Below are 10,394 nucleotides of genomic sequence, written 5' to 3' on the forward strand. Positions count from 1 at the left end.
ATATGTTTTAATTCTGGGTTTATAATAGGGGCCTAATCGTGTTTTCCACAAAGATGGAAGTCATTTAGAACATATAACTATAATAATTTTCTTGTTGGAGAAACCTACAAAATCTACCTTTTTAGGTTCAAATTTTTAAAATATTCTTGCCCCCCCCCCCCCCCTTGCAGAAACACCCATGGCTAAACATGGAAATTCAAAAGTAAAAAGTATTTTCTTTATCAAAAAAGTCTAGTGAAACGATAAAATTTTTTTATTATATTACACACTCACAATTTTCATAAAAACTTGTAAATTTGCCCAAAATCTTATTATTATGTTTCAAGAGGCCAACATCGTGTACTATGGTCAGGTAGGCCCTATTCTTTGATTGGCTGTTGCTCGTTAAATCACATGACCTGTCTTAACAAAATTTGATATCTACGCAGGTAAAGTTTACAGTAGGCCTAATTTGTTAAGCTATCATTTGCCATGTTTTGGTCTCGTGTGGCATTAGTGTAATACCATACCCTGCAAATGTAGCTGACACTGAATACAGGTAATTGAGTCTGATTTGATTTCCATAGGTAAAGTTTCATATCTCTCTTACACCCCATTTCCACAGATTAGATCGACCTACTTTAGATCGACCTAACTCCCTGGGGGTTCACGCTAAATAGCTGTCAGCCGGGCGGACACGAAAGTTAATTACCCCCTTCCAGCTTGTAGTAGGCGGGACGGACATTTAAGTCGGATTATCTGAAAGTAATCTAGTAAGACTCCCCGCGGGGATAGATCGATCTAAAATCTATGGGAATAGAGCCTTAGGGTGTATTCCCAGAGGTTTAGATCGATCCAGGGATTAAGATTTAGATCGACCTAACTCCCTGGGGGTTCACGCTAAATTGCAGTCAGCCGAGCGCGCACCATAGTTAATTACCTCTTTACAGCTTTTAGTAGGCGGGTCAGACGCTTAAGCCGGCTAAGCTGACAGTAATCTAGTGAGACTCCCCACAGGGATAGATCGATCTAAAATCTATGGAAATGGGATCTTGTTTGGGGGTGGCCGGCTCATGTCTTACACCCCATTTCCATAGATTAGATCGACCTACTTTAGATCGACCTAACTCCCTGGGGGTTCACGTTAAATAGCTGTCAGCCGGGCGGACACGAAAATTAATTATCCCCTTACAGCTTGTAGTAGGCGGGACGGACATTTAAGTCGGATTATCTGAAAGTAATCTAGTGAGACTCCCCGCGGGGATAGATCGATCTAAAATCTATGGGAATAGAGCTTTAGTTAAGCTAACTCTTATCAAAATAACACGACCCAGGACTGGGCCCCTGAGGACGTGTGTTTTGACAGCGCCCCTGGTTAAAAGCTTAGAGATTGTTTTTGGGACGTTAGAGTTGATGTATGAATGTCCCTTTGATGCGTTATCACGTGTTTGTGAAGAGATGAACACTGTGATAGGACGTGTCCGTCTTAGAGCGCATTCTCAACGAATTAAGCCAGGCTTTACAAAGCCGGTGACCTAAAAATGGCGGACGTACATGAAAGAAAAACCGCCTAATCTTTTAATAGTCTCTCCGCCTCTCACACGCCTCCCCACACGTCGTCCCTGCGGGGTACAGTAATTAAATCTCGGCTCCGAACATTAATATTTCCGTGAATATCTCTGGTGATATTATCTCCGTAGATAATCGATTCATTGCTGCTCTACGGGCCAAATTATTTCTTTTTCGTCTCTGTTTTCAAAGATAATAGAACAGAAGAGCTTTTTTCCTTCGATCGCCTTCAGCCGCCATGCTTTCTTCACCACGAGTTTAACTGATGAGCATGCGCACTTAATATTTCTCAGGTAGCTTCCGCATGGCGAACGGAGACGCGATTTAATTACCAGGCCGAACCAACTACCAGACTCGGCACCTACGGATCCAGAATAATCCGGTATATCAGACCACACTACCCGTTTTCAAGGTGTGTGTCAGATCGCATTACAGAGTATCAGCCACCACACCGATTTTGCCTGGTGCGCGATGTGATAGCGATGATCGTAGTAATAGATAGACCCCGAGTCAGCGAGGGTTATGTGGCATACACGAGTGCGAAGCACGAGTGGATGTCACATAACCCTCGCTGACGAGGGATCTATCTTATTTAGACCACGGGTCCATTAGCGGGTTATAACGCATTCATGCGAGACGTGCGGTTATGCGAGTTACACCACGTCTGAATCTTTTGTTCTTCACTTCCACCGTGGTCTAAAGCGGGGTTGGAAAGTAGTGCATCTCATCTAGATTCATGCGCTGCTGCAATTTTCCCTGTTTATGCTAAAAATCTGACAATACCGCAATTTTTAACATAAAATTAAGGTTCGAACATAGCCAATGATGTTTTGTAAATAAGAACTTGCAAACTTATATTCATTTAGAAAAGTAGACCTAATTTTGATAGCGGAAGCATATTCTGTCGGGGGTTAAATATTTTCTGGGCGAGATTCAGTGAGTCGTCTGTCGCCATGTTGTCACTCGGAACTACTCCGATGTCTCCGCACTCGACAATAGTATGGAGCTTGCGGAATGAGCCGAGGATTGCCGATTTCCATGTTGTTGTATTCATACGACTCCTACTTGACGAAAACGAGGCGCGATACCCGGATGACAGGTAGGCTTACAAAATTTGTGATGGGGTATGATACTCTGTAATGCGATCTGACACACACCTTGAAAACGGGTAGTGTGGTCTGATATACCGGTTTATTCTGGATCTGTAGGTGCCGAGTCTGGTAGTTGGGTAGGCCTGATCACTGTACCCCGCAGGGACGACGTGTGGGGAGGCGGAGAGACTATTAAAAGATTAGGCGGTTTTTCTTTCATGTACGTCCGCCATTTTTAGGTCACCGGCTTTGTAAAGCCTGGCTTAATTCGTTGAGAATGCGCTCTAATAATTCTGATACGAATTGTGTAACACCCCATTCTCATAGATTAGATCGACCTACATTGGATCGACCTAACTCCCTGGGGGTTCACGCTAAATAGCTGTCAGCCGGGCGGACACGAAAGTTAATTACCCCTTAAAGCTTGTAGTAGGCGGGGACGGACACTTAAGGGGGATTATCTGACAGTAATCTAGTGAGACTCCCCGCGGTGATAGATCGATCTAAAAGTTGTGAGAACAGAGCCTAAGATAACTATAAAAGTGCCGTATTAAGAATTATCGGCTTGTTGTTTCACTTCAGTAAGATGTGAGAGAGGTGTCTCGCCTCTGTATGTGTTTGACCTGTAGGGCCGATTGTACGTAATACGCACAGAGCGGCGGGGGAAATAGAAAAAGGGGGAGGTTGGACTGGTTGCAGAAAGCGCTTTTCGGTCAACAAGTGACCTTCATCAGCTGCAGAGTCCTAAAAAAAAGGGGGGTTTTAGGGAGGGGTGGTCAGTACTGTGTATAACGCTATGGTTATCACAGGAAGGAGTGTTCGTCCTGGTATTGTCGGACTTCCTCCGCAAAGGTGTCTCGACTTTGTGTGTAACTGCTTATGCAGAGCAGGGTGCACAAATGTGCTAGGACGTCTCGTCCTTACAAAGGTGTCTCGCCTTTGTGTGTGTGTCTGCTTGGCAGATCACCGTTTGGAATGCGTGCACAAAAGTATCTCGCTTTTGAGGCTGTGGTGCTTACAGATAGCGGTACAGTAGAGGTGGTGAGGACAGTCACCTGCGTTGCCTGTGGTCACTATTGTGAGCTAGCGGGTTCAGACAGCGACGTGTTGATTGCTCAATAGTCGAGTAAGAACATTTTAGTGTTTAGGCCTACTCAGAATAAGATCACTTAGAATGTCCTCACATTGTGCGACCTAAGTTGAAAGTGCAATTTCGTCGGTAAATTGTGGGGAACGTGTTTGAATAAGCAGGGCAGACTAGAGTGACTCACTAATAAGTGTTAACTTTGGGTCCATATTTTTTGACATCGTCGATCATGAAAGGCTACATTATGAACTTTGCTCGAGGATAGTGTAGGCCGGTATTGCCCAAAATCTTATTATTATGTTTCAAGAGGCCAACATCGTGTACTATGGTCAGGTAGGCCCTATTCTTTGATTGGCTGTTGCTCGGCTCTGTTAACTCACATGACCTGTCTGAACAAACTTTGATATCTACGTAGGTAAAATTTACAGTAGGCCTAATTTGTTAAGCTATCATTTGCCATGTTTTGGTCTCGTGTGGCATTAGTGTAATACCATACCCTGCAAATGTAGCTGACACTGAATACAGGTAATTGAGTCTGATTTGATTTCCATAGGTAAAGTTTCGTATCTCTCTTAGTGTTTAGGCCTACTCAGAATAGTGAAATAAAGGCCAAGAGGGTTGTTCAAATGCAGTGTAGAGAGACAGCGTCGATCACTAAAATATCGAGATAATATCCGCAAGAGTGGTCATTGAGGGGCTTTTCGGTCAGATTATCTTGATTTTCCAAAAATATTTCAGAGAGGTGCAGCGCAAGAAGGTTTTTAAATCCAGAGAAAATGCCGTTTACCCCGGGATAATTGGTTAAATATGAATTTTGGCGCCAAAATCCTCTTTGTGTACCTTTAAGTCACTTGCGTTTGTGGGGAAGTACAACAAAAATAATTTCTAGTTGCTCGACCGCAAGAATCACTTGCGCCGGGCAAGTAACGCACGTAGGTATGTCGAACCCTGCAGCATGACTCAAACATATTAAATTTTTAGAAAAAACGTTAGTCTGAAATGAAAAAAAAAATCTATTGACCATGTCGGATCAATGAATTCACACATTTTGAAAAAAAAAAAAAAACTACTGGTCAGCACGAAATTTTACTGGTCGTGGGCGTCGGACCAGTGATTAACATCGAAGTCTGCTATATATTTATAATCTTTATATTTAAGATGTTAATTAATTAATTTACTTTATTTCATTTTACATATTTTGTAAAATTGTAAAGTCTACCGAACATTTTAAATGGATTGAGAATGTAATTAAATAAATAAATAAATTATTATTATTACTACTGATTATTATTATAATTATTATAACGTAATCTACAGATACATACAGTTAACTGGGTGAATGTCTGTTTCAGCCTGTATGGACGTACAATGTAGTAGTTCCCTTATGGCACCCAATAGAAAACAATTCAAGATATTTATCTTAACAGCTGTTATATTCATTGTCCTGTTGAACACATACGTTTACTACGCAGTCAATGGTCCTGGTACGTAATGATGATGTTAGTTTATTTATTTGATAAGAATTATAATCAAGATATTTGAAGTTTTAATTTAATATAACAACATATAGAAAGGCATATGATAATCATTCAAAATGGAACAAATATTGTACATGGATTTTCACAATTTCGTGACTACCATTTGTCTCATTCCAGGTACTTCACTTTCATTAAATCATAAAAAAATATATCATCCTCGTTTACTTTGTTGGATTCTCACTACCAAGAGAAACTTTAAAACGAAAGCGAAAGCGGTGAAAGACACATGGTCCAGGAGGTGTGATGTCAGATTATTCGTTGCTTCAGACAAAGACGACGATTTAAACACAACAGTCTTCAACATAGTAGACTCTAGAGAGACTTTGACACAAAAAACCTTCGCCGCATTTGAGTATGTCTACAAGCATCATATCAATGACGCGGATTGGTTTCTCAAAGCAGACGACGATACATACATCTTCACAGAGAACTTACGTCACTTACTGACGTCATACAATCCAGATCATCCTTGGTTCATTGGTTTTCCCACTCAATTATTCTTATCCTCTCCTTACATGAGCGGGGGTGCGGGATACGTCATTAGTAAAAGTGCTTTAGAAAAATTTTACCGAGTGGGATTAAGTCAAAAGCTCTGTCCAACCACAGGACGTTTTGAAGACAAGGACTTCGGGGAATGTTTATATAAAATCGGTGTTAAGACTGGGAAATCACAAGATTCAAATCATAGGACACTTTTTCATCCCTTTCACCCCGTCACAATGATAAATGGAGCTGACCCCAACCTTCCAAAGTGGTTTTATATATCTAGGTATCCGGGCCTGGCGGGAAATACCAGAGTGAGAAAATAAAAAATGCTTTTAATAATAGTACTCAGAGAGCAAAAACCTGCGAATCATAAAATAAAAAAAAGATCTATCAATATTAATTTGACCTCCAGGGTCCAGTTTTATAAAGGGCGTTTAGCACTAACCAGCGTAAAAGCCTAACCAGTTGTTAAATTCTCTAAACACCGGTTAACTAAATGATGATTAAAACTGTTTTAACGGGCAGTTAAGCAGCCGGTTAGCAAAACGGTGTTTAAACAGTTAAACCAGTGGTTGCTTGCTATGAACAACTTATCCAGACCATATTTGAAAATGAAATTACCCAGAATGCATGATGTTGCTATAAACAACCAAAAGACCCATAATACATATAACTAACATACACATAGCCTAACCTTTATAGTTGTCTTCACACAATCTTTGACATGAAGGTTGAAAAAAGATACCAAGGAAATGATTCTGTGCCTAAAATTCTGAGGTAATAAGGTGCGATTTTTATCATTTTCTAGAGCAGGATCATTAAATTATATTAAATATTTTCCAAATATGAAATTTCCTTGTCAGTTATTATACCAGAATTGAAAATATTTCTTCAAAAACTCTCTTTCTTAATCTTACAAACTAATATCTTTTACTTGAGGGTTCCTGACAAGTCTCAGGAGATTTGTCATTTTTATCCAGCGTTTAAGTAATTTTAACTGCCCGTTTGGAACGTATAAATTTAAACAACAGTTTAGGAGATTTAACTGTTAGTTAGTGCTAAAGGGCGTTTATGAGACAACCGTACGGTTAAAATTCGTTTAAGCTAGGACGCAATATTCGTCCTAGGTTTAAGTTAAGCGCTTGATTCAAGTATTGGTTATTGCTAAACGCTCCATATAAAACTGGTCCTATAACTTGTACTTCTTGTGTGCATGCACAAAATTGCGTTATTATGTCCAAGTTGTGTGAAAACAAAGGAATAAAAGTGTGCTGGACATTTGGGTAATTAACTTGAAAGTTTTTTCAGAATCCAGTTGTAAAAGAATGTTGCTAATTCTTGTTGAAGCTCTCTGATATGCAAGTTACCCTCTACCAGGGCCACATATAGCTTTTTTTTACTAGATGTATATAAACATGTCTTAAGTTAAATGCTGGACGTATATGCACTGTGAGGCCCTGGTGGGCGTATATGCAAACCAACGTATTGTGAATATTTATGTTAGCTTTCATTTATTGTCTTAAATTTCGTTAGTGTATAGCAATTATAAACACATTCCTTTGTTACGTCAACAGATTACTAATGGGCTTTGTGATCTGCTTGCCAGCATACAATCATTTATTGTCGATCATAAGTCCCAGGCCTGTCAATGAGGTATTCCCACTGTGTTGATAAGCCAATTCTAAAATATTCAATATTCTAAAATATTGCCAGTATAAAAATTAAACCAGCTCATCCTGGGTCTATCATCTATGTACAAAAAAATATATAACATTATGGCTTCTATTGTCGGACACACACACAAACAACACACACGCACAAATGAGCAAAGCAATAGACTTGAAAAGTATTTTTCGACAGTATCAAGTAGTATAAAGATCTGTTGTTTTATAAAAGCCTTTCGTTGTCAACAAACCAGTTTGAACATTATCTAGTTCCCAGAAAAAAATATGGTTCAATGTGGCCATACAAATCGACTTGTATTGAATCAGCGATCACAAAGCCTGTCCGTAATTTCCCCGAAGTGAACACGCTTAGATGTGGCCTGGTCACAAACCACTCTCTAAACCCCTCACAAAGCTTTATCCCAACCGCTATATTGATTTTATAATTTGACCTCCTGTGCATTGCCCGCTACATACGAGATAAAAATACATAAATAACCTTGCTTTAAACTCATTTCAGGGCATTGACACACTGAGTGAGGACACGGTGTCGTTTCACTACGTGGACCCTGGAAGCATGTATCTAATGCATTTCCTCCTGTACGATATCAGACGACCTGCCAGCTGATGGTGGACTGGAGAATATCAATAGACTGGTTAAATGGCTAGAATGCATAGGAAATTTTTAAGACCTGCCAAGGGCTCAGTAGTAATACGGTGAAACGGAAATGCCGTATATTTTTTTCATATATACAGATCAAAATATGATATTGCTAAATCGATTGATTCATTAACACATACACCGTTATTGAGAATAGACAGGATACAAACGAAAGACTGGAAAAATCAATGGGTGGAGATGCAATTTTTTGCTCACTGACACTAAGAAATGAGGGGTTGGAATCATATCGCAATCTTCCATTTAACACAGGAATTCACAAAGAGATTAAAATGTCCTACAGCTAATTAACCATTATCAGACACTGACGTTCGGGGAACGAAACATACCCTAGCCGTGCCCTCTGCCAGGGTGGCAGATATTATAGGCACATTTTCCACATGGAAATGTGGAAAATGTGCCTTTTATATCTGTCACTTTGGTACAGAGTACCCTAGGCGCTGGTTACAGGTCAAATAATGAGATACAAAATGAAATGTGAAATACTTCGGAAATACTTAGAGGTGGCTGGAACATCTCGGTTGATTATTCCGTTGATACATTTACTGATAATTACTTGCACAAAAATAACGCAAGTACGAATGGAAAAATGGTCAGAATAATGGACAGATTACATTGAACAGACATCTAGCAATATATGAAAGTAGACAGTTTTACATGGTTTGGACCATATAAGAGAAAAGCAGACGACCTGCCAACTGATGGGGAACTGGAGAGTATCAAAAGACTGTTTTATATGGCTGGAATAAATAGGAAATTTTTCAAAAGCAGACTTGGATAATTTTTATCTACTCCGATATTCAAGACACCACTATTACTGTCGGTATAGACGTTGCTTGTATATCACTCTCAAGAAACCGAACTATTTCAATTTCGTTTAGATTGAGAGACATGGGGGGACTTGAATATTTAACAATAGATAGACAACATGTAAACATTGTTAAAGAAACTGCAAAAGAAATGATTGAAAAGGGTTGAGAAGAAATTCTGTTGGACTCGGTCTTCAAAGTTCAAGCCTATTTCCCAGAACAATTGACAACTTATATATTTATATATTTTTTCCTATGTTGAATTTCTTTTATTCGGTTTGAATGTTATTTTTATGCAGTAATAGTTACGTAGATTAAAAAAAAATTTTTTTTAGTTTTAACTATTTATTGAAGTTTTTTAAAATGTTATTGCAGTATATACTTTGCAGTAGAAAGACAGTGTTGAAGATGGTTTGGGTGATAGGGGGGCATAAAAATTTATTCATGATGACAGCACAGAATGCATTGGATAGAAATGGATTCGTGGGGGAATTTGAATATTAAAATTTTGACCCAAAACAGAGAATTAAAGTAAGTTTTGGAGTGTTTTTATGGAAATGTAAAATCTTAATTTATGTGTTTCAAACACTTATCAGTCTGTTAGGATATAGTTGGTCTTTTTTAGTATAATTTTTATAAAATCATACATTTACTGTAGATTTGATACTAATAAATTTAATTCTTTAATTGAATGAACATGTTTTTGTGTTTCCAGTTGTGTTTTCCAAAACAAATTACAAGTTTCATAAATATTTTTACCAAAACTACATGCCTGTGATATGAACAGTTGCCATGACAACCATCTAATTATCTATCTATCTATCTATCTATCTCACAGGAAAGATTGAAATCCAGACAGATTTTAAATATGCCTAAGTGAGATTGAAATTTCACATAGGGGTTCTTTTGCCTGCATGTAGGCCTCTATGTACTTTGAAAAACATTTTGAGAATAACTATAATGAACATGTTCTAGAATGTAAAAATGAACTAAAATGTTTGTCAAAGTAGGCCTACATGTGGGACTGATATGCAGCCAAAAGAATCCATATGTGGGACAAAAAAATGAAAAAATGTTTTCTAATCCCTCAATGGAAAATGGGGATTTCAAACTGGCCTAGGCCGATTTATTTAAGGTAATATTGGTTGATATAACGTTAAATGGAACTAATTTGTTGGCCACCGCCCGTACTCAGGCTGGCTGACTGAAAAGGAACAGACTGGACTGGAGGAAAAGAAGAAAGTGCTAATGTAGCACTTTAAATTAACGTCACATAACCAACTCTGTCGGTGAATAGCTACTCAGCTAATGTTTGTACGTTCATTCTTTCCGACATAAAATAAACTTTATTGTATTGTATTGTAACTAGAAAAGCACTCCGAGAGCGCAGACCTCCGCCAAGGCAGCAGTTTTTATTATTATTATTGATTATTGATTGATTATTGATCCGGATCACCACCATCTAATCATCTGTTCCTTGGCCCACTTCTGA

General features: G+C 38.7%; 1 protein-coding gene across 5 annotated transcripts; it reads left to right on the plus strand.

Moving 5' to 3' along the window:
- Window positions 1–1,933: 1,933 nt before the first annotated feature.
- On the plus strand, window positions 1,934–9,594 carry LOC106153368 (glycoprotein-N-acetylgalactosamine 3-beta-galactosyltransferase 1). 5 transcript variants are annotated; one of them, XM_087004059.1, is made up of 4 exons: window positions 1,934–2,647; window positions 5,079–5,210; window positions 5,382–6,061; window positions 7,935–9,594. In XM_087004059.1, the coding sequence occupies exons 1-4, from the start codon at window positions 2,563–2,565 to the stop codon at window positions 8,040–8,042; spliced, it is 1,005 nt and encodes a 334-aa protein (XP_086860185.1). In that variant the 5' UTR covers window positions 1,934–2,562; the 3' UTR covers window positions 8,043–9,594. The 5 variants fall into 5 exon arrangements, with proteins under 5 accessions (XP_086860185.1, XP_013382727.2, XP_013382729.2 ...); XM_013527273.3 differs by lacking the exon at window positions 1,934–2,647 and adding an exon at window positions 3,357–3,765; XM_013527275.3 differs by lacking the exon at window positions 1,934–2,647 and adding an exon at window positions 3,790–4,059.
- The last annotated feature ends 800 nt before the right edge of the window (window positions 9,595–10,394 follow it).

Source organism: Lingula anatina, chromosome 2 (genome assembly GCF_051362555.1).
Source record: "Lingula anatina isolate TDL-2025a chromosome 2, LinAna3.0, whole genome shotgun sequence".
NCBI classification, from domain to species: Eukaryota; Metazoa; Brachiopoda; class Lingulata; order Lingulida; family Lingulidae; genus Lingula; species Lingula anatina.

Excerpts from the sequence above, each read along its gene's own strand:
- LOC106153368 (XM_087004059.1), top strand. The coding sequence starts at position 2,563 with ATGAGCCGAGGATTGCCGATTTCCATGTTGTTGTATTCATACGACTCC. Across the intron at positions 2,648-5,078 it reads GCGCGATACCCGGATGACAG|CCTGTATGGACGTACAATGT; the intron begins GTAGGCTTACAA and ends TGTCTGTTTCAG. Across the intron at positions 5,211-5,381 it reads CTACGCAGTCAATGGTCCTG|GTACTTCACTTTCATTAAAT; the intron begins GTACGTAATGAT and ends GTCTCATTCCAG.